Source organism: Heterocephalus glaber, unplaced genomic scaffold (genome assembly GCF_053883595.1).
Source record: "Heterocephalus glaber isolate CG9 unplaced genomic scaffold, H.glaber_assembly_v1.0 deba00001673, whole genome shotgun sequence".
NCBI lineage: Eukaryota > Metazoa > Chordata > Mammalia > Rodentia > Bathyergidae > Heterocephalus > Heterocephalus glaber.
Genome location: NW_028258410.1, coordinates 12,010,932 through 12,035,610, shown reverse-complemented (window position 1 = coordinate 12,035,610; position 24,679 = coordinate 12,010,932). Strand labels below are relative to the sequence as shown.

General features: G+C 39.3%; 1 protein-coding gene across 10 annotated transcripts in view; it reads right to left on the bottom strand.

The window, feature by feature from the left end:
• LOC101710030 (serine/threonine-protein phosphatase 4 regulatory subunit 1-like) overlaps positions 1-24,679 on the bottom strand; it is a 96,960-nt gene that overhangs the window by 55,576 nt on the left and 16,705 nt on the right. For 9 of the 10 annotated variants that reach the window (XM_004840935.4, XM_021255162.2, XM_004840937.4 and 6 more), the window contains one exon: positions 5,076-5,208. The exons of the other annotated variant lie outside the window; for it this stretch is intronic. In XM_004840935.4, the coding sequence (XP_004840992.3) occupies positions 5,076-5,208 (133 nt within the window). The remainder of the gene's footprint in view (positions 1-5,075; positions 5,209-24,679) is intronic. 10 annotated transcript variants of the gene reach the window in all.

Below are 24,679 nucleotides of genomic sequence, written 5' to 3'. Positions count from 1 at the left end.
TACTGGAGTTTAGACTTATTTTAAATCCTTAATTGGATATAATATGATGTTTTGGATTTCCTTTAAAATATACAAGAAAAAAATACAAAGAAAATGATAACATTTTATTGAGACATTAGACAAAACCTAAATAAACAGAAAGATGTACTTATTTATAGATTGGAAGTGTAAATATTATAAAGAAGGAAGAAGCCTCCAAATTAACTGATGGACTTAACATAAACCCAATTAAAACCCTAATAAGTGTTCTGTTTTATTTGGTTAGAATCTGACCTGAATTTAAAATCTTAATGGGAATGCAAAGGATAAGAAGTCACTCTGATGTGACCAAAGAAGAAAAACAAGGTGGGAACCCTTGTTCTATCAAATATCTATAAATCTTCTACAAATATCTGTAAGCCTTCTATAAATCTACAGTAATCAAGACAGTGTGGTATGAGCTGAGAGACAAACCAACAGCTGGAAGAGAGGGAAGTCCACACAAATGGTTCACAAGCAGAGACTACATTGTAACAGAGGTGGCATTCCAGGGTAGCAGGGAAAGGACACTTTTGATAAATGGTATTATGACAATACAAAACTAAACTGGACTCAACTTACATACAATAAACAAACCTTAATTTCACACTGATTATAGGACTAAATGTTAAAGAAAAACGAAAAGCTTGTAAAGCAATAAAGAGAAGAGAGGAGCCAGGAGTGTAGCTCAGTGGTAGAGCAACTGCCTAGCATGTGTGAGGCCCTGGGTTTGGTCCTTAGCACAGCAAAACAAACAAACAATTTAACTCCATTAAAATGACTATCTTCTGGTCACCAAAAGGACAATGCAAAGAATGTTAAAGCACAAGGCACAAAGCTGGACATGGTGACACATGCCAGTAATCCCAGCACCCAAGAGGCTGAGGCAGGAGGGTCACTGTAAATTCAAGGCCAGCCTGGACTACATAGTGAGTTCAATGCCAGGCTGGACTACATAGCAAGACCCTCAAAAAAAAAAATGCTAAAATGTACACAAAACTCCTACAAATCTTTTTTTTTTTTTTTAAATCTACATTTTCTCAATCCCCAGTACCAAAAAAAAAAAAGAGTAAAAATCTGTATTTTCCCTACCCTTCCACCAAAAGATCTCAACAAACAGTTCAAGAAAAGTAATGCAGATGTCCAACGAACACATAAGGGGTTCAAACTCAGAATAAGGAAAATACAAATTCAAATCACAAAGTGATAGTTACGTATACATATATTACCACACTGCCAGGCTGGCTGTAGTTTAAAAATCTGACAATACCAATTGGCAGATAAAATGAAGGGCAAAGACATGGGTATAAACTAGTATTATCACTTTAGAAAAATGGTATTATCCACTCAAGTAGAAAACAGGCACATTCCATCAGATAGCAATTCTTTTTTGGGTGTGTGTCCTTTGAAAATACTCATGTGTAAATGGATGCATATTGAGGCCATACTCAAGTGAAATAAATAGGACACACATGTGTAAATACCAAGCAGTTTCTCTAGTGTGAGAAACTGAAAGCGTAAATAAGGATCAAAATGATTAAAATGAATACTTGATCATTTGAAATAGGAAAAGGTCCAAAGGTGTAGGGGTGGTGGGAGGGGAAGGGGAAAGGGAAGAAGGGAAAGGAAAAATTATGAGGAAAAAAAAAAAAAAAGGAAACGAAATCCATGTAAATAGGGAAGGGTGGAGGGGTTGAAGGGCGCACAGGCAATGGGGAAAAAATAAGAACCAAGATACATCATGTTCAGGTACAAACACCCAATGATAAATGTAAACGTACTGTATACCTAAAATGTACCAATAAAAGAATTTAAAAAAAAATACTCATGTGCCCAAAGTACATATGCAAGATTCTTCACAGCAAAACTGTTCCTGACAGTCGAAATACTTGAGTTTAGATCTCAACAATATCTCTGTTGTAGGTGGACATTAGTAATGATGCTCTCACCGTAGCAGACAGACAAATGTCAGAATGTTGTTAAAAAAGAATACACTCAGGCTATGTGCAAAGTCCACAAATTAGTATTTCCTGTTTGATTTCACATACTTCAAATGCAGAAAAGATAAAATTAGATTATTTGGAGGTGCTAAACTAGATAGAAATCAAGGACAGGATTAACAATAAAAATCGAGTTAGTGCTTATTGCTTGGTAGGGAGGAAGCAATAAGGGATTGGGAGTAGGGTTTCTGGGTTGCTGGTAGAGTACAATTATCTGACTTGGATACAGAACCACTTGAACAGTCTCTTCATAAACACCCCTTAGACTTTATATGTATGGGCTTTTTTGTTTTGTTTTGTTTTTGAGAGAAGGACTTACTGTGTAATTCAGACTGCCCTTGAGCTCACTAGGGAGGCCAGGCTAGCCTCATACTCACAGCTACTGTCCTGCCTCAGCTTCCCAAGTGCTGGGGTTACAGACATGCAGCACCACACCTAGCAGATTTTATATGTATGTTTCATCCAACTTTCTTTTTTTTTGTTTTGTTTTTGGTACTGGGGATCGAACTCGGGACCTTGTGCTTGCAAGGCAGGCGACAGAACCTCTGAGTGAAATCCCCAGCCCTCAGCTTTCATTTTTAATGGGGAAAAATCATCTGGTAATCTCAGTAGATATAAAAGAAGCACTAGAGGCCAAGGATTTAGCTCAATGGTACCACCGCCTACCTTGCAAGTACAAGGTTCTGAGTTCGAACCCTGGTACCAAAAAAAAAAGAAGAAGCACTACATAAAATTCAGAGTTCATTAAAGATTTTTAAAACTTTTAGTAAATCAAGTTTATTTCACAAAATAAATGACTTGTATGCTTCAAAAATATGTATTATAAGAGGTTAAAAAAAAGTCTGAGATGGGGCTGGGGATATAGCTCAGCGGGTGCTGTGCCTAGCTGGCAAGCATAAGGTCCTGACTTCGATCCCCGGTATGGAAGAAAAAAAAAAGAAAGTGAGAAATTTAAGAGATTACCAAAGACTAAAGAAATACAAAACTTAAAAACAAACACAATTTAAATATATGATGCTGGGCTAGATTCTGGTCCTAAAAAACAAACAAATAAACAACATTCAGGACATTATTGGGACAACTGGAAAAATTTAATTAAAATCTATATATCAGGAAACAGTGCTACATCAGTTACATTTCTCAAATGTGACTTATTGTACAATGATTACATGAGTGGATGGTGAACGTCCTTGTTCTTAGAAAAATGCACATGAAGCAATTAGGGGAAAAGCAACATGAGATCTGCAACTTACTCTCAAATGGTTCAGATAAAAACACTGTGAATATAAGGAATAAAGAATGATAAAGCTAACAAGGCAAAATGTTAACAACTGATGGATCCAGGTGAAGGAGACACAAGACTTCTTTCCACTATTTTTTTTTTTGGTCCCGGGGATCGAACTCAGGATCTTGCACGCCACTGAGCTAAATCCCTGGCCTTTCCACTATTCCTGAAGCTTTTTTCTATGTGAACTTTTTTAAACTTAAAAATAATCTCTTTGCAAACCAGAAATTTAAATTTTCTTAAGGCTATTAAGGGGAGTTACTAGAAATATAAGAGGCTAGGTGTGGTGGCACACACCTGTGGTCAGTCCCACAGCCACTCGGGAGGCTTAAGAGGATCTTTTGAGACCACAAGTTTGAAACCAGTGTAGGCAATGTAACAAAACTCTGTCTCAAAAAAAAAAACCTCACTAAATAAAATAAAACAAATAAGAAAGAAATAATAACCTGTCATTTTTTGGGCTGGGGATGTAGCTCAGTGATAGAGTATTTGCCTAGCATGAGCAAGGTCCTGAGTGCTGGGATCACAAGCATGTGTCACCATGCCCAACAGAATATAAATTTTAAAAACAGTGAGTAGAAGGTAAAGACAGAAACTCTATGAGTGTCATCTAGTCTCTAAGGAAGAAAGGTAGAGATGGGAGTGGTGGCCCACGCCTGTAATCCCAGCACTTGGGTGGCAGAGGGAGGAGGAGGATCACCACAAATTAGAGGCCAGCCTGGGCATAGTGAGCTCAAGGCCAACCTCAACTATATAGTGAGACCCTGTCTCAAAAAAGGAAGAGGAGGAGAATAGCAAGAAGAGGAAGAGGAAGAAGAAAAGGAAGAAGAGGAGGAGGAGGAGGAACAAGAAAGGTATAGATAGGAAGAACAGAGAGAAACTCAGAAGACAGTTTCAAATGAGAGATGAGACACTGTAAGTGAAAGAAAAGTGCAAGTGTAACAGACAAGTGACACAGAGATAGAGAGGCATGGTGGCACATACCTATAATCCCAGTACTTGAGAAGCTGAGGCAGGAGAACTGCTGTGAGTTCAACACCAGCCTAGGCTACACAGTGAGTTCAAGGCAGGCCTGAACTACATAGCTAGTCTACTCTGTCTCAAAAAACAAACAAAACAAAAAGAGCCATGCCTGAAAGAGGGGTGGCAGGGACTGAGGACCAGTCAAAGGGCAGAACAATAGGACAGAGACAGGAAGGAAGAAGGCTTTCAGATTCATGGACGTTTGGATGGACTGTAGACGGAAAGAGATGCCTTGGTTTCTATTTACTTCAGAATCAAGGTCTACTTAAAGCAAGAGAAAAAGTCTGACCTGCAGCTGAATCCTGCAGCACTGTGAGAACTGACAGAGAAGCGTGGAGGACAGGCTGCCATCACAGACCCTGAAGCACTGTGCGGCCAAACCTGAAGTGTTTGGGCAACACTTGCAACTGATGCTTCCCCACATCTCTCCATGGAACAATGCATCCGGCTTACACTCTTAAGTGTTTATATGGGAAAGAATTCATTTGGCAGTACTAATCATTCAAACACCATTGAATTTCACCACCACTGCCTTCCTGATTTACCAGGTAATCAGTAAAACAGTAAGAAATAACAGAAAAGTCTTATAAAATGGTATATTCAGACAGAATCCAAGAATCCTAGAGACAGCATGTATCCCACCTCACCCGTGAGTCTTCCCAAAGCTGTCACGGAGAGGCGGCAACCAGCGTCAGTGTAAACCAAATAAAGCAGCTGGCTGTGGGCATGCAAAGGACTGCTGTGCTTACCGGTTGAAGATGTTATCACTGAAAGCATACTTTTCCAGGCGTGCAAGTGGGGGCAGGTCATCCTGGCCTGGGATGTCCAAGAAGGCTGTTAGCCTCACACTGTCACAATCTGGACCATAGTCTTCAAATCCATCTAGAGGGGAAGAGGAAAAAACTCAAACACCACACGCATAAGTGTCATTCACTGTGGCAAGTCAGACATGAGCAAAGACGGGGCCTAGTAGCTCAGCTTTCTATCATCAGTCCTTTCCAGCTGAGGTTCCCAGGAAAGGCAACCTTGAGAATCCATCTAAAATTATCAGCTGTACAACCCCAAGTCAAAGGTGGTAAAGACCAGAGTCATAAAGAAAAGCTAGATGGTTTCTTTTAGTGCCTTCTGTCTGATGCCAGCATCAGCTCCAATCAAAATGAATGGGAACCACTCCTCTACTGGGGAACTCAGAAGCCAGGGAACAAAAAGGCTCACCTTTCTCAGAAGTGACCAGATAGTTCTACTCAAACACATTTAAAATGGCGAAGGGAAAAGCAAATAGCTTCTGCCATAACAGCAAGAATCTGACAGAAAGTTCTCCCATTTTGCCTGCCCTAATGTACTCACAAGCTTTACCATTCTTGACATAAATTCCCACCTCTCCCTCCCCGCAGATGTCGGAGAGGTTCCTCCAGTTCACACTGTTGAGAAATTCACCAGTTCTCATCCTTTCTCTTCTTCTCTAAGCCTGCTCTGCCCTACACCCCTGATGGAGGGCACATCCTTCTCCCCAGCATGATGGATAGCTGCGGTCATGGGCTCTGGAGACAAATGCACCTGGCATATGAATCCCACAACGATGAGCTGTGTGACCAGAGCAAGTCCCTGAAGCTGTCTAGACACTACACTCTCATTTGATGGCAGGAACAAACCCTACCTTGCTCTCTCAGTAGGCTGGGACATGGGCATTCATGCACGTAGGTTTGTCCACCTCCACATGATCTGGCCAGCTCTGGCCACAGATCACCATCCTTTACATACTCCATGCTTTGGTGTGGCACAACTGCAGGTGGCCCTTGCACCCCTAAGGCCTTCTTCAAATGTTGTTCCCCACATTTTGTCTCCTTCTGACCTTTAGGTCTCAGCTAGGGTGCAACCCTTTGACAAAGACTTCCCTGTCCACTGACTTTTCACCCTGGTGGTGGCAACCTGGGCTGATCCCCTGCTGAGTTAGTGTTCACTGTTATGTGTAATTAACACGTCCTCCTCCAACAGACGCTCACAGGCAGGTATGCAGCTGGTTACAGCTAGATTCTCTGAGCCCGGCATGATGCCTGGCACATAGTAGATGCTCATAAAACACATGAGTAAATTCACTTTCAAGCCACGCATTTCACTAAAGAAGCTCTTAACCAACCACTGAGTTAACTTAATCTTTCTATCCACTCTGTAAAACCACTATTACTCCAAGAACACATTCATAGCTAAGAGGTTACTCTCCAGGAATGACACTGATAAGAGGAGTTGTTGGGACAGTCACACAAATAAAAATAATAGCTACTTTTGGGGCCGGGGATTTAACTCAGTGGTTTCGCCGCCTGCTGTGCAAGTGCAAGGACCTGAGTTCGCTCCCCAGTACCAAAAACAAAAAAAACCCAAAATAATAGCTACTTTTCTAGTACTTGTAATAAGAGGCAGGAAAGTGCTTTACAGGTATGATTCAGTTCCCACAACTCAACCAAGTGAAGACTATTCTTATCCTTACTTTACAGATGAGCAAACCATTACCCAGGCAGGTTATGTAGCTTTCCTTCAGTCACTCATTTAGCTTGTTCTAACCAGAAGTAGGACTCTGTGCAGTTGTTGCCATAGGGGTTACCTGCTCACTAAGAGTGAGTTATCCATGTACCCAAAGTTGCTTATGCCAGTTGTTCTTTTTACTGTGAATAAATAATTCAGTGAAATATTGTGTAATCAGTGTTGTATGATTGTCAAAAGAAACATTAGATTGAATTCTTCAGAAAGATTCAATAAAGATGAATCACTAAAATACAGCTGTCAAATTAGGTATGAGTGAAACAAGTGGGAGATATTACAAACGTGAAGACTGACATCCATGTTTTGAGGACAGATTGTTTACTCCATGTAAAGACCTGGAATGGTGATGAAGCCATGTGGGTGTGCTGTGTGGAGAAAAGGAGGTGCATGTGCCTAGACAAGGCCTTGGCTCAGATCACAACTCAGCGTATGAGTATGTATTTTATGCATGTCATAAAATATGGGCATTTTTTAAAGAATCCCCTTCATGATAATCTTTTCTATTAAGCAGATATCTCCTCATTCCATTCCTGCTGGAGATGAGGGCATCCACTAAAAAGATAAGGCAGGAAGGCAAGTGCCTGAATTTGAAATTCCATTAGCAAGAGGATGCTGGCTGCTTCCTGACCAGAGTTTGTGCAAAATAAAAAGAAATACATTTACAAAGTCCTCCCTTCCCCTACTCTCTGCAATCAATCTTCCCATGTTTTACCTTAAAGAATAAAGATGAAGAAACAGGCTGCCAAAGACCTCCTTGGGGATAGTTTTGGCAAGAGAACTGTCTCCATAGCTGGGTCCGGGAAGATCAATCAGCACCTGCTATGGAGGTGTAAGTACATCCTACTATTTCTTACCCTGAAAATTAGATAGTTGTGCCAGTAGCACTACTGGTGTGAAAAAGCAGAGGTGGCCTATCTGGCAGGCAGAAAACCAAATCCAATTTAGGCAATAATTGATAAGAGTTTAAAATAGAGATGACAAGCTTATGCCTAGATGCTTACTTTTCTCTGAAACACTAAAAACATTTTTATCAAATAATTCTTTTAAGCAAGTAATAAGAGTCTATTAAAAATTTACATGGTATAATAGTTACTCAGAGAATTTTAATAAAGACTTATACATTTGTAGAAAAATATGAACAACATAATCAAAATACATTGTTTCTCTGCACGATCACTGCCTCAGATGAATGGGCCTAGACAGGGTCACAGCCAAGGCCAAGAGTGCCAGTGCTGGGTCTGAGTGTTCTCTGCACATATTCCTAGGGGTCAGCAGGAGCACACCCCACACTCCACAGACATGCAGAGAGCACCTGCAGGCCTGGCCTAGAGTGGATCCAAAACAGTGACCAAGTACAAAGCAGCAGTTCTGGACCTCCTGGACTCACAGACGGCTCCAGACCAAAAAAGTCACAGGCAAAAGCACTCCAAACTTCTCAGCAAGAGCAGGGTTTTCAAAGGGTCCTTGAGGCCCACTAAATGCTTCAGGGATTAAAAACTAACTTGGGTAAAACTTCTTAAGGTAAAAGAAAATACCCAGATACTCCACAAGAAACTATCTAATCAGAGAACTAAGGCCTTGGCAATTAGTCCCTCGAAAAAATAGCTGTTATTGGAGAATAATAATGATTCTACTACAATATATATAAAACAAGGAAATAAAAGCTGCAAGCCATAAAATATTAGATAGTAATGAGCCCTTATTAGTTACTTCCTAAACCAAGAACTGTGCTAAAGGCTTTCCGTGTAGCAACAGTTTGTTAAATCTTGACACCAACCATATTATCTCCATGTTTCTGCTAAGAAAAGTGAAGGCTGGAGAGGTTAAGAAAGATGCCAAGGGTCACGTGGCTAGAAAGTTGCACAGTCAAAATCTGAACTCAGTCAGACTACAGACAATGCACTGTGCTATAATGCCTGAAAGGAAACCTACATATTAATTTTAATTATTAAAGGTACCCCTCTGGGCCAGGGATTTAGCTCAGTGGTTTCACCGCCTGTTGCGCAAATGCAAGGACCCGAGTTCAATCCCCGGTACTAAAAAATAAATAAAAATAAAGGTACCCCTCCATCTCCTCTCTAAATCCTAGTCTTGATGATTCTATACCTGCTGCTCTCATGACCTGAGAGACCCTCACTTCTTAAACCCCATCTTGAGTTCAGCATCCCCTGGCCCCCAGGGAGAAGGTTAATCTGCTGCTACAGCCTCTCCTGGAGCTGTGGCTCTTCCTTCCCAACACTGGGCATAGAAGTGTGGCACTGAGTGCCATCATGATGACACGTCTATCCCAGCAACACTGAGAGTCCCATGAAGGTCCATGACTCCAGCACCCAGTGGAGGTCAAGTCCAATAGGAAGTGTTCCACAAAAAGAGGAAAAATGAAGGATACTGCTAATGGCAACTTCGATAAATGAAAAAGAAACTAAAAAAGTGAACGTTATAGTATAGAATCAGAGAAGCAGCACAACAAGCCTAAGAACGTCTCGGTGAGATCATTTTACAAACAGGGCTAAAGCTGGCTGCACAAAGCCTTCTCTGGGCTGCCCTAACACAGCTTTAAAACAAGTCTCGGTGGAATCCAACTGAACCCATCAATGCTAGCTGTCCATCATGACAAAATCCAACAGTACTGGATTTATAAATGTTTTTCAGTAAAATCTAGTAACTAACCACACAAAATTCTTTATGACTGTCATCCAGTGAAATATTACCTAATGTGAAAGGAAATCAAATATGATCATAGCCCCGAAAAGTGAATAGCAGAAAAAGTTCTCCAAATGTCAGAGACGACAGAATTAACAGAAAATTATCTTAAATAGCAATTAAAAGAATGTTCCATATATTCCAGAAAAACATTATATTGAGGAAACAAATATAAATAAAACCCAAATATAAATTCCAGTGATGAAAAAACAATAAATCAAAAGAGATATTGAAAAATTAATGCAGGTTAGACAACTGAAAAAAAAAAATGGAGAACTCAAAGGCACAACAATAGAAATGAACCAAAATGGACTGGTGGTTTGAGGAGTCCGAGGTACACCGTGAGTACAAGGCTAGCATGGACCAAACAGAGGGACCTCATCTCAAAACATCCAAAAAAAAAAAAAAAGACAGAGACAGAGAGAGAGACAGGGAGCAAATGAATCCTTTAAAAATGTTAATGTCGTAACAGAAAATGAGACAGAATCAAGATTGTGGAGTGGTAAGTGGCAGCAAAATTCAACTTCTCAGAGATCCAGAATCCAACACTGGAAAATAACAACTGGAAGAAAAGAAGTATAGTACATTGCAGGGAAGCAGGAAGGAACTGACAGGAAAATAACAGCGATAGAGAAGTCTGAGAGCTGGATTACAATGCAGAGAAGGGAATCAAACAGTCTGGACTCTCTCCCGCTCCCAGCTGGCCACACATGGGGAAGGAGCTTGGCTCTGCACAAGCAAGCTGAGTGCTGGCGGCTCCAGGGAAAAATGACAGTGGCAGATGGAGCTCCAGGGAAAGCCCATGTTCGCTGTCATCCAAGGGGACTCCTACATGGCAGGCAACTGCCAAAGAGGGCCAAGGGCAGGCACCCACCATACTGCCTGAGTGCTTGGTCAGGCACCTTCTGGGAAGGGCTGGTTGAATCTGGGTCTCAGAACAGCTGACAATCACTTCACTCCATGGTTCCCCGTGTTACCCACTCACAGCGACCAGGTGAGAGACAGCCACAGGAGACAGCTTGGTACTGAGGCTTTATTTTTCTAGTTTTTTTTCTTTTTTTGGTTTTTGAAAATTTTTTTATAATTTTAATTTTTAAAATTTTATTTTGAAACAATTATTTTCTTTTTAAAATGTTTGATTTGTTTAGGTTCTCTTGCTACTCTACAGATAAAGGGTGGCATGGATAGAGGGGCAGGGACTGAGTAGTGAGACAGTGGGGACAGCCCTGACCTGCTTCTCTAGCTCTGGCACTCAGTCTCTTCAGAGCAACATGGTCCTCACCCCTTAGCTCCTGTCTACCTGGAAGAAAAAGGCGGTGCAGGGGTTGTTGCCCATGCCCAGGCACTCCTCTGGGTTCTGGATCTGGCTCAGCAGGTGCAAGATCTGCCCAGCTGTGGGGTTGAGGGTGGCGCAGAGGGCAGAGCCTGAGTAGCTGGTTCCTGGTGGGCTCGGCGCTGTCCACAAGGATCACCTGGCGATGGTCACCTTGCTCAGCCAGCACCAAGTCTGTGAGATCTGCGGGCCCTGGGTGGGCTCCTCAGCAGGGCTGTGGGCAGCTGCCAGGAACCTGCCCTGTTACTCACTGCACTTACCCAAGAGCCTCAGCAGCAGTCCTGCAGCTCCAGTAGCTTTACCTTCATCTCCCCTTGAGCTGGACCCCCTGAGGGCTTCTAGCTTGCCCAGGGAGGACAGGAACCCCTCTCACTCCCCGCAAGGAGGGAGGACAGGTCCAGGTCTGAAAGTGCTGGCATCCAGTACTTGAGCCCTCGCCCTACTGCTGCACCCAGATTGATCTGGGGTCTGACTATTTTCCTTATCGAGGGCCATGAGCCAGAATGAGTCTCGCTCAGACCCTGTCACAGCCTGGGGTAAACAGAAGGGCCTCTGGGATGTGGGTAGGCACTTCAAACCCACAGGCCCTAGGCTATGTGGAGAAAACCATGCACTGTTAGACTCTAAAACTGTAGATTCATGAAGGAAACTACTCATTCAAAAATACAAAGAAAAAAAATTTTTTGTACCCCCCCCCATTTTCTTCTTCACTGCTTTATTGGGGTCTGGAGAATTTTCCTTTGTCCTTCTTCCTTGTTTTTTATTTTTCCTTACTTCTTTTTTTTCCATTCCTTTCTTTTTCCCTTTTAATATTTTATTAATATTCTCTATATTCTTTTTCTTTTTATCTTTTATCTTCTAGTTCTCATTTTTTCTGTTACCTTTACCTAATTCTATAAATAGCTTCTACTCCTTAAATGTGATCCTTTTGTCTCACTTCTCTTCCTTCTCACCTCCCATTGTTCAATTTTTCAAATTTTTGTAATTCCATTCTCCTGTTCCCAACCCCCTATTATCTGTATTATAATCATTAAGCTTTGTTAGTCATTAGATAGTTAACTCTATGTTATTACTGTTGAATTCTTTTCTGTCATTAGTGAAGACATAGTTGCTAGATTTAGTACATATGTGCTGTATGTCAACATCTGGGCTGTCTTAGTGTTTATAACTGTAATTGTGGTTTCTTTTTTTTTTTTTGCTTAAATTCTTTTATTGGTACATTTTAGGTATACAATACATTTACATTTATCATTGGGTGCTTGTACCTGTACATGATGTATCTTGGTTCTTATTTTTTCCCCATTCCCTGTGCGTCCTATCCTGTTTACAAAGACTTTGTTTCCATTTTTTCCTTTTCTCATAATTTTTCCTTTCCCTTCTTTCCTTTCCCCTTCCCCTCCCCACTTCCCCTATCCTTTTGGACCTTTTTTTCCTATTTCAAATTATCAGTTATTCGTTTTAATCATTTTAATTACACTTTCAGTTTCTCACACCAGAGAAACTATTCGGTATTTCAATGTGTGTCCTATTTATTTCACTTAAGAGGATGGCCTCAATATCCATCCATTTAGCTATAAATATCTCTAGTTTCTCGTTCTTTATGGCTGAGTAGTACTCCATTTTATTAAAAAAAACCCCACAGCTTCTTTACCCAGTTTCCAGTTGATGGGACTTGGGCTGTTTTCAAGCTTTCGCTATTACAAACTGTGCCTCTATAAACATGGGTGCACATATATCCCTGTGGTATGATTCTTTTAATTCTTTTGGGAACATACCCAACAGGGGAATAGCTAGGTCAAATGGGACCTCTAATCCTAGTTCTTTGAGGTATCTCAAAGTGGATTAAAGATCTAAATATTAAGATAGAAACACTAAACTTGCTGGAAGATAAGTTAGGTAGAACTCTTGAAGACATTGGCATAGGAAAAGACTTTATGAACAAAACCTCAGTAGCACAGGAACTAGCACAAAGAATCAACAACTGGGATCTCATCTTATTGAAAAGCTTCTGCACTGCAAGAGAAACCACCAACAGAACTAAGAGACAACCTACAATGTGGGAAAAAATTTTCAGCAACTGTACCTTAGACAAAGGACTACTATCTAGAATATATAAAGAACTCAAAAAAAATCAGACCCCCAAATTCAAAGACCCAATTCAAAATTGGGCATCTGAAATGAACAGACATTTCTCAGACAAAGAAGTAAAAGCAGCAAATAAACATATGAAAAAATGTTCAACATCACTGGTCATTCGAGAGATGCAGGTGAAAACAACACTGAGATTCCACCTCACCCCAGAAAGAACAGCTGCTATCAAGAAATCTATTTTTCATTTCTACTTGGTCTTTTTCATATATATCTACCCTCTTCCCTATTTTCCCCTCCTTTTGTCATTAAATGTAAAAAATTTTACTCATTCTAAGCATACTTGGTAATTTATTTCAGATTTTTCTAATATTTCTAAATCTCAAAGTATGAATTCTCTGTTTTGTGCACTAACTCTTCCTGATGATACTTTGTAGCCACATGTAGTTTGAAATTTCTTATTGCTTGTTTATCTTTAGAAGTGGTTTTATGAAGTTTCCCATGTTGTGGGTTGTGAAAATCCACCCCCTCCCCAGCCTGGACTGAGGATGGATCCCAGGGCCTCATGCATGCTAGACAAGTGCTGTACCACTGAGTGACATCCCCAGCCTTAATGGGTTTCTTTAGAACAGTTGCTTGTTTGCTTTTGTTGGGCTGCCTGGAATTTTAATGAATCTGGACTGTGATCTTAGTCAGCTCAGTTTGGGTCTCCTGTACTTTGGAGGTAACATAAATTTGGACTCTAATGGTTTTGATTTATCAAATTTTCTCCACCCTAGGCAGACAATTCTCTTATATCGGGGCTTTATTTCAAATTCACTGCCTGTATTTTTTATCCCTATGTAGGCATCCAGGTCTTCAACGCTGGCCATTGAGGGTCAACTTCTGCTTACTGCTCTTCCTTTGATTTCCATCTTCCTTAGGGATGTCCTTCCCCTATCCTGCCTAGTTCTGCCTTACTATATTTTAAAATATTTTATTGAAATACCTGTGGTATGTATGTGTATGATGAAGGGATTCCATTCTCTTCCATTCCACTGTCCTGTTTTTGGAAATCTCAGTAAGTAGGATTTGAATCAAAAAGCCCATACTACTCTGGTCATTGGGCTAGGGCAGTGACCACAGAAGATGGGAAGAGGGAATTGATATTAAAATAGAGATCAGGTCAGTTTATTGTCTGTTACAATGAGATAAGTATTTCCTGGAAGATTGAGATATCCAAGAGGATAGTTCAGTAGCTTCCTACTGGACAAAGAGTAGAGTAAGAATTTGATAGTGCTTTTCCAGTGCCATTCAGGCAAATAGTAACTTATAGCCAAGCAAATAATCTGGCAGTTTCCATGTATATTACTGCATTCTTTACAGTGACGTGAAGGTATCCTTAGGGGCAAACAACTCTGTAGTCTTGAAATTTTGATGCTTTCTCTAGATCTTAATTGGGATTCTCAAGGAGGTAAAGATTGGAAGGTCACTTTGTAAATATGGAGGCAGAACAAAGGAGTTTGATGGTTTGAAAAGCTGTTTCCATCACAGCAGTGCTAGTAACTGGCCAGCTAGATCCCTGTAGCCTCCATAAAACATGGTTTGGGAGGTGGGCATGGTGGCACAGGCCTGTAATCCCAGCATTCATGAGGCTGAGGCCGGAGGACTGCTGTGAGTTCAAGTCCAGCCTGGACTAAAGGCAGCCTGAAATATGTAGTGAGAGCCTATCTCAAAAACCTGAGAAGAGGAAAAAAAAAAAAAACGAAAGAAAGAAAAACATGGCTTGGAAAAAAAGGAAGATAGATATTACATTATCTGCTTATCATTTTTTTAAGTCACTTTGATTGATGCATAATTTACACAAAATAAAATTCACCGAAGTCTTAGCAAATGCATAGTCTGTGATTACAACCATGTAACTATAATCAGGATATACATTTTTCAACATTTCCAAAAGTCCTTTAGTGCCCTCCTCCGATTTCAGGCAACCACTGATCTGCTAAATACACTATATTTTTGGCTTTTTTATAATTCACATAATTATGTGGTATGAAATCTTTAGTTCTGGCTTCTTTTACTTGGTGTAATGCTTTTGAGATGTATCTATGTTGCTGCATATTAACAAGTCATTCCTTTTTAGTGCTGAGAAGTATTCCATTGTGTGGATATTTAACAGTTGTTTATTCATTTACGAGTGTATTTCTATTTTGTTTATTTCGTTTTGGACTGTTATAAGTAAAGCTGCTATGAATATGTTTTTTGTAAACATTTCTTTTCATTTCTCTTAGGTAAATACTTGGAAGTGGAAATTACTGGGTCATTGGCAAGTGTGTGTTTGTATTTATTTTTTAAGAAACTGCCAAAACAGCGCCTAGTGGTGCATGCCTATAATCCCACCTACTTGGGGGTCTCAGGCATTTGGGTCACAAACTTGAGGCTAGCCTGGCCAGTTAGCGAGACCTTGTCTCAAAATAAAATTTAAAAAGGGCTTGGGTATAGCTCAGTGGGAGAGCCCTTGCCTAGCATATGTGAGGCCCCAGGCTTGAGCCTAGTGCTTTGGGGGTGCATGTGAATGAAGGAATGGATGAATAGATAGACTAGATAGACAGAAACCACCTAAGCATTTTAGCAGCTGTCACATTTTGCATTTCACCAACATTGTATAAGAAATCTAGTTGGTCTATATACTTGCTAACATATTTAATATAGTCAATGGGAAATTTTTTTCTTTTTCTTTTTTTGCAGTGCAAGGGATCAAACTCAGGACCTTGCACTTGCCAGGCAGGTGTGGCACCACTGAGCTACATCCCCAGCCTAATGGGAAAAAAAATTTAACTTTTGTGAGTATATAGCAGTGGTGGCAAACCTACGGCATGTATGCTGCAGTGGGCATGCAGAACCCTCTCTGACCAGCCAAGTTGCCCCAGCAATCTCTCCAGCAGCCAAGCATTCAGGTTTAATTGCAGTGTTGGAACTTTGAGATAAATAAGTGGGTTTTGGGTTGCAGTTTGGGCACTCAGTCTCTAAAAGGTTCGCCATCACTGATATATAGTGTTACCTCATTGTGGTTTCAGCTGACATTTCCTTAATTACTAATGATGTTGTGAATCTTTTCCTTTCTTAGTTGTCATTAGTATATTGTTAAGATGTCTATTCAAGTCTTGTGCCTATTTCTGGAATCAAGCTGTAATTTTTTTTATATAACCTGGATTTAAATCTTTTATACATTTTGCAAGTATTTTCTTCTCAGATTGTGGCTTAGTGTCCCCATTTTCTTTTTTGTAAAGCAAAATTATTAATTTTGATGAAGTTTATATAGCACATACTTTTTGTGCCATCTTTAAAAAATATTTGCCTTATCTAAGAGCATAAAGATTTTTCTTTCGTTTTTTTCCTAGAAGTTTTATTGTTCTATATTTTGGATTTATGTCTATGAAAGATTTTGAATTATTTTGTCATTTAAGGATCAAGGTTCATTTTCCCCTACATGTTTATTCAGATATTCTAGCATTGTTTGCCAAAAAGATTGGCCTTTCTCCATTGAATTAAGTTGGCACCTTTATAAAAATAAAATGACCTTAAATCTGTGGATCACTTTATGGATTTTCTCTTCCATTCTCTACATGGTTACGCTTAATCTAGTACCACTGTCATGACGGTAAGTCTCTTATGAGTCATTCTAGTCGATTTTCCTTTTACAAAATGGTTTTGGTTATTCTAGGCCCTTTGAATTTACATATAAATTTAGAATCAGCTTCTTGTTTTTCTTTCTAAATTTGAGACAGGGTCTCACTGTGTAGTTCAGGCTGAACTCACTATGTAGCCCAGGCTGGCTTTGAACTCTTGGTGATGCTCCTGCCTCAGCCTCCTGAGTGTGGATTACAGGTGTGTGACACCATGCCCGGCAGCTTATTTATTTCTACAAAATTAATTGCTTGACTTTTGATTGAGATAACATTGGATTTGTAGGTAAATTGGAGAAGGATTAACATTGTAACAATATTGAATCTTCTTATCCATGAAAGTGTTGGGCTGGGGATTTAGCTCAGTGGTTCCAGTGCCTGCCTCGCAAGTGCAAGGTCCTGAGTTTGATCCCTGGTACCAAAAAAAAAACAAAAAAGTTTTTTGACCCTATTTTTTAAAAATTCTTACAACATTTCTATTATTATAGGATTTGTACATTTCTTGGTAAATTTATCCCTGAGAATTTCATAATTTTGATACCATAATAAATGGCATTTTAAAAATTTCAATATCCAATTGTGGGATGAGAGTATATATTGCTGTTTGGGTATTTAGTTGTATCCTGCAATCTTGAACAACTCAGTTCTAGTTCTTTCAAGTTTCACTATGATCTTCTGATAGACAGGTTTACTTTTTCCTTTCTAATCTGTGTGCCTTTCATTTTGTTTTCTCAGCTTATTGCTATTTTACTTCTACATATGCTATAAATCGTACAGTGTACTGTCATTATTTTTGCTTTGATGGTCAGTTTTCTTTTTAATCTTTTTTTTTTTTTTTACATTTTTTCCCCCATTAACTTTATTGGCACATTTTAGGTATAAAATACAGTTACATTTATCATCTGGATCTTGTACCTTTACATGAGTTTCTTGGTTCTTATTTTTCTCCCCTTCCCCTGCCCTCCCTTCACCCCCTCCACCCTTCCCTATTTGCAAAGACCTTGTTTCCATTTTTTTCCTCTTCTCATATTTTTTCCTTTCCCTTTATTCCCTTCCCCTACCCCTCCCAATTACCCTGCTCTTTTAGACCTTTTCTTCCTGTTAAACAATATCAGTTATACATTTTTTAAATTACAATATTAAGATCTAGGAGACATTACCACAGATTTTACAGAATTTAAAAGGATATAGAAAGCATATTACAAAAATCTTTTTTGAAATAAATTTGACAACTTCTAAGAAGTACCTTGGAAGACAAATTAATGAAACTAACTCTGGAGGAAATATAAAATTTGAATAGCACCTATTAAAGAAAGTATATTCCTAGCTTGAAAGCCTACCTATATGACAACAGCAGGCTCATAAACATTTTAACTGATAAATTATATCAAACATTTAAAGCAGGAAAAAGAAGGAACACTTCTCCCCTCATTTTAGGAACTCAACATTGTGCTAATCCTAAAACTGGATAAAGATAATAGAAGAAAAAAGTATGAACATAGATAGAAATCTGTTTAACAAAACAAACTGCCAGAAGTCAGATCTGGCAGTATGTAGAAAGTGGTTTTGTTATAGGGATGGCAATGTTGGTTCAGCATTGGAAGATCCACCCCCAAAAGTCATCATTTTAACAGAGGAAAGGAAAAAGCCATATGATCCTGTCACTAGTTGGAGAAAAAGTATTGGACCAAATTCTACAGCTGTTCGGGGTAAAAGCTATCAGGAGACTAGAAGTAGAACAGAACCTTCTCAACAGATTAAAGACATGTACTCCATACTTCCAGTGAGAACACCTTATATGAACGGAGAAGATACAATGCTTTCTCCTTAAGGTGGGGAATAAGGGCAGATATGCCTACTCTTTATCTGTCCATTAAACTTTGAAACCTAGGCCCCACCAAAATAGTCTGGCAATAAAATGACACAACTAGGATAGGATTGGCATGGCAGAAGCGAAATCTTTATATGTAGATGAAATGATCATCTACAGAGAAAATACTAAGAAATCTCTAGAAGTCCCTAGAACTTGCACTTGAATTTAGCAGGATTAGAAAACACAAGGTATATATAAAAATTCAGGTCTGTGTATACTTGCTATAAATGAAGAACTGGATATTGAAATTTAAAAGTTATGTAGGAGTACAAAGGACCTAGAAAAGTTAAAAACAAAAACAAAAACAGTGTTGGAAGACGTTTAGTACCTAACTTTAAGACTTCTTCTAAAGCTACAGTAATCAAGGTAGTGTTGGTATAAGGAAAGACATATAGATCATTGGAATGAAACAGAGAATCTAGAAATAGAACCACACATATATGGTCCACTGAGTTTTGAAAGATTATTTAACATTAACATTTTATAGAATATAAACTCAATTCAAGAGCCGAGGAAGAGATAGTGTTTTCAGCAAATGACACTAGAACACCTGGTATCCGTATATAAAAAATTAACCTCAACCCTTTTGTTCCATACATGAAAATAACTTGAAGGGATCTATGAACCTAAATAAGAAAGCCTAAAAGTATGAAACTTTAGGAGGACATTATAAGGGAAAACATTTATGAATTCAGGGTAGGCAAGAACTACCTAGGATACAAAAAACATGATGTATAAAAGAAAAAAACTGATAAACGAGATTCCATCAATATTTAGAACTTTAAATGACATCATTAAAATGAAAAGTAGTCCTTAAACAGACCATATTTACAATGCATATAACCTATGACCAGAATATATAAAGAATTCTTAGAGCTTATTAATAGACAACCCAATTAAAATGTAGACATAAGAAGATGATAAATAGCCAGTGTAGCACAAGGAATGGTGTGCAATTCTAGAATCAGAAAAATACTAATCAGTACAATAACAAGATCGAATTATACACTCATTAGGGAGATGAAGTTCAAAGTTTTAAAAGCCTTGTCATGACTTTTTCTTTTTGTTGGATTCTCCCCCTTTGCTTTTAATTTGTCATGCCCAATGGATTCATTCTGCTGGGTTTCCTGGGGTTGTGATCCTCATTGTCTTTTCCTAGGGTATTGTCTAAAATTTTTTGGAGTGCCAGTTTGGTATTCATGAAGTTCCTGAGGTGCTCTTTATCATGAAAGCATCTTATTTCTCCATCAATTTTGAAAGATAGTTTTGCAGGGTACATCAATCTGGGCTGGAGGCTGTTTTCCTTTAGGGTTTGAAATACATCTCTCCAAGCTCTTCTTGCCTTGAGGGTTTGCATTAAGAAGTCTGCTGTGATTCTGATGGGCTTTCCTTTGTATGTGATTTGTTTCTTTTCTCTCACCGCTTGTAGAATTTTGTTCTTCTGTTGGATTTCTGGAATCCTAACTATTATATGCCTATGTGTAGATTTTTTTTGATTAAGGCTAGCTGGAGTCCTATATGCCTCACTTATCTGTATGTCAAGTTCTTTTCCCCTCCTTGGGAAGTTTTCTGCCATCACTTCTGTGAAGAGTTTTTTTATGTCATCTGCACTCTCTCCTCTTTCTTCAGTGACTCCAATCAGTCTTATGTTATTCTTCTTTGCATCGTCTAGCAGCTGCTGGATTAATTTCTCGTGTTCCCTTACAATTTTAAAGCAATTTTTCTTTTCCTCCTAATTGCAATCTTATCTTCTATATGTGAAATTCTGTCCTCACATTGGTTCATTCTGCTGCGCAGACTTTCGATGGAGTTTTTAATCTCTTGGAAATCTGTTTGTATCTGTTTTATGGATTCCATTTGTTTTCTATGTTGGGATTCCATCATGTTCCTCAGATCCTCTATTTTTTTATCTGTGTCCTCTTTAGATTTATTAATCATGCCTTGCACCATGAGCAAAATCTTTGCTTTTATCTGAGTAATTATTTCTGATTTCATTTTTCCCAGATCCTCTTTTGTTGCCAGTTCAGAGAGTCCAGGTGGTTGGTTGAGTATCAGATTGTTCCATTTTGTTTCCCTTTGGGGTTGCTGTAGGTAATCTGGAAGTCTGTTTTTGAGGCTTGTTTATGTGTTTTCTCATTTCCATGGGGGGGGGCACGCGGCTAACCTTCTCTGCCCTAGGAGCTTGGGATGGCAGCGGGAGAGCTTCCTTCCAGGTTCTGGGACCAGCTCAGCTTCTCTGCCCTAGCAGCTTGGGATGGCAGCGGGGGAGCTTCCTTCTGGGTGCTGGGACCAGCTCACCTTCTCTGCCCTAGGAGTCTGGGATGGAGGCAGGGAGCTTCCTTCTGGGTGCTGGGACTGGCTGAGCTTATCTGCCCTAGGAGCCTGGGATAGAGGCAGAGGAGCTTCCTTCCGGGTGCTGGGACCAGCTGAGCTTCTCTGCCCCCTTAATCTTCTTTTATTACATTTACAGTACATGATGGTTACATTCATCATGCGGAGTCAGTACAAATCCATAACACATCTTAGTTATTTTTATGCCCTTCCTCTCCTCTCCCTAACCATCTGTCCATCTCCTGGTCCCCTTCCCATGTGCAAATGACCTACCTCTCTGTTTTCTATTCTTTATCTTTGATTTTGCTCTTTAATTTATTTATAGTGTGGGTTTCTCATATAAGAGAAACCATGCAATATTTAAGCTTGTGTTTCTCACTTATTTCACTTAACACTATGGTCTCAAGGTGCATGCATTTTCCCAGAAATGACTCAAATTTATTCTTTATGACAGAGTAGTACTCCATTATGTATAAATGTCACTTTTTTTAATCCATTCATCTGCTGATGGGCATATAGGCAGCTTCCAAGATTTAGCTTTGGGGACGGGGGAGGGAATCAAACTAGGGATCTTGCACTCGCGAGGCGGGTGCCGGAAACACTGAGCTAAATCCCCAGCCCAAGCTTTAGCTATTATGAATTGTGCTGCAAAGATCATAGGTATACATGTGTCACTGCAATATGATGTCTTTAACTCTTTTAGAAAGATAGGCCTCTTTCTCTTCTTCCTCTTCTTCATCCTCCTCCTCCCTTTTTGTGGTTCTAGGGATGGAACCCAAGTGCTTTGTCCCTAGACAAGGAATAGCTGAGTCAAATGGAATTTCTAGTTTTAGGGGTTTTTTTTTTTTTTTGGTACCGGGGATTGAACTCGGGTCCTTGCGCTTGCGCAGCAGGCGGTGAAATCACTGAGCTAAATCCCTGGCCCCACTAGTTTTAGTTTTTTGAGACTTCTCCATACTGATTTCCATAATGGTTGTACTAGTTTACATTCCTAGCAACAATGTAGAAGTGTTCCTTTCCCCCCACAGCCTCTCCAGCATTTGTTATTGTTTGATTTATTTATTATTTTATACTATGTATCTGTCTTAGTTACTTTTCTAATTACTGTAACAAAATACCTGGCAATGCAAGTTATAGAAGGAAAGGTTTATTTTGGCTCACAGTTTGTACAGATTCCAGTCCATACTCGGCTGGCTCCAAGGCAAGGTGGCACGGCAGAGAGGCACCCCAGAGGAGAAACAGTCCATGGCAGACAGAAGGTAAAGGCAGCAAAGCAATGAAATAGCAAGGAAGCAGCAAGTGAGCAACAGCAGCCCTCTTTCCATCCCTTATACTCTAGCTAGGCTACATGCCCTTAGGGCAGGTAGCACTCACCCTGAGGGCCTTCCCATTATCCTCACTCAGAACTATTGCAAACCAATCAATGAACTAATTTAGTAATCACATACCCTTAATTCCAGCATTGTACACTTAATCCACATCACAGACTCTAGATCCAGCCACTTCTGAAAAGCCCACCTATGACCATATGAGGCTTTGGGGGGGCATCTAGAGACACAAGCCATAATAATATCCTTGGGTTTTGTTTCCTGACCCATTCTGCCAAGCTGTGTCTTTTGACTGGGGAATTGAGACCTTCACATTGGGAGGCATTAAGGAAATACACTGATTATTATTTTTTGTTTATTTCTTTGTTTTGTTTTGTGCTTAGGTTTGTAGGCACTTATAATGGAGATTATATTTGTTGCTAGTAAGGAGATTTTTTTTTTTAAGGAGATTTTTTTTTAGTCTGCTTTTCAGTGATGCACTCCAGGCATGGCTAACTATAGTTCTCTGTCTGTGTCCCAAGATCTGAGCACCTCTGTTAATTTGGGAGGGAAGATGCAGTGCAATTGGCCTGATACTGAGTTCTCCAGGAATGGACTGTAGTATTGTTAATGTCACAAAGGCAATCTGGGCGCTGGAATACAGAGATAACTCATTACTAGGAACAACTATACGACCCTGGCAGTGCCAAGCAAACTACCAACAGTACTACTGTTCAAGAAAAAATTGAGTATTGACGTAGCAGAAGAATCAGTAATATATCACATTTAACCATAAAAAAAGAAACCACATTTGTTATTGATTTTTTGATAGCAGCCATTCTTTCTGGGGTGAGGTGCAATCTCAGTGTTGTTTTCATCTGCATCTCTCGAATGACCAATGATGTTGAACATTTTTTCATATGTTTATTTGCTGCTTTTACTTCTTTGTCTGAGAAATGTCTGTTCATTTCAGATGCCCATTTTTGAATTGGGTCTTTGAATTTGGGGGGTCTGATTTTTTTGAGTTCTTTATGTATTCTAGATCGTAGTCCTTTGTCTGAGGTACAGCTGCTAAAAATTTTTTCCCACATTGTAGGTTGTCTCTTAGCTCTGTTGGTAGTTTCTCTTGCAGTGCAGAAGCTTTTCAATAAGATGAGATCCCAGTTGTTGATTCTCTGTGCTAGTTCCTGTGCTACTGAGGTTTTGTTCATAAAGTCTTTTCCTATGCCAATGTCTTCAAGAGTTCTACCTAACTTATCTTCCAGCAAGTTTAGTGTTTCTACCTTAATATTTAGATCTTTAATCCACTTTGAGATACCTCAAAGAACTAGGACTAGAGGTCCCATTTGACCTAGCTTTTCCCCTGTTGGGTATCTTCCCAAAAGAATTAAAAGAATCATACCACAGCAATACATGTGCACCCATGTTTATAGGGGCACAGTTTGTAATAGCGAAAGCTTGGAAACAGCCCAAGTCCCCATCCGCTGGAAACTGGATAAAGAAGATGTGGGTTTTTTATAAAATGGAGTACTACTCAGCCATAAAGAACGAGAAACTAGAGATATTTATAGCTAAATGGATGGATATTGAGGCCATCCTCTTAAGTGAAATAAATAGGACACACATGTATAAATACCGAATAGTTTCTCTGGTGTGAGAAACTGAAAGTGTAATTAAAATGATTAAAACGAATAACTGATAATTTGAAATAGGAAAAAAACGGTCCAAAAGGATAGGGGAAGTGGGGAGGGAAAGGGGAAAGGAAAGAAGGGAAAGGAAAAATCATGAGAAAAGGAAAAAACAGAAACAAAGTCTTTGCAAATAGCGAAGGGCGCACAGGGAACGGGGAAAAAATAAGAACCAAGACACATCATGTACAGGTACAAGCACCCAATGATAAATGTAAATGTATTGTATACCTAAAATGTACCAATAAAAGAATTTAAGCAAAAAGAAAAAAAAAAGAAATGAAAAATAGACAGGTAATTAAAATTTCAGGTTTGATCCCCGGTACCAAAAAAAAAAAAAAAAAAAAAAAAAATTTCAGTAAGGTCCTTAAATAGCAGTTTAGATACAGTTCAAGAGAGAGTTAATGAGCTGGAAGATTGCTATGACAAATCATCCAGAACACTGCATAGAGAAATAACAAGATAGAAAATATGGGACACTAATTAGAGGACACATGAAGGATGGCATGGGAAGGCCTAAGATAAGTATAATAAGAATGAATGAATGAATGGATTCCAGAAGAAATTACTGAAAATGAGAAGGGGCAATATTCAATGAGACAATGACTAAATATTTTTCACAACTGAAAAAGATGAATATTCAATATGAAGCACAAATGCTAAACTGAATAATTAATAACAAATCCAGATCCTGATGTACTGCAGAATACCAATGGCCAAGAAAACAGAGAAAAACTGAAGATAAAAGTCCAGATTTCTCACTGACAAGACGTTAGAGGAATACTGTATAATCAACAGGAGTGACAGACCTTGAGTCATGATTCCTG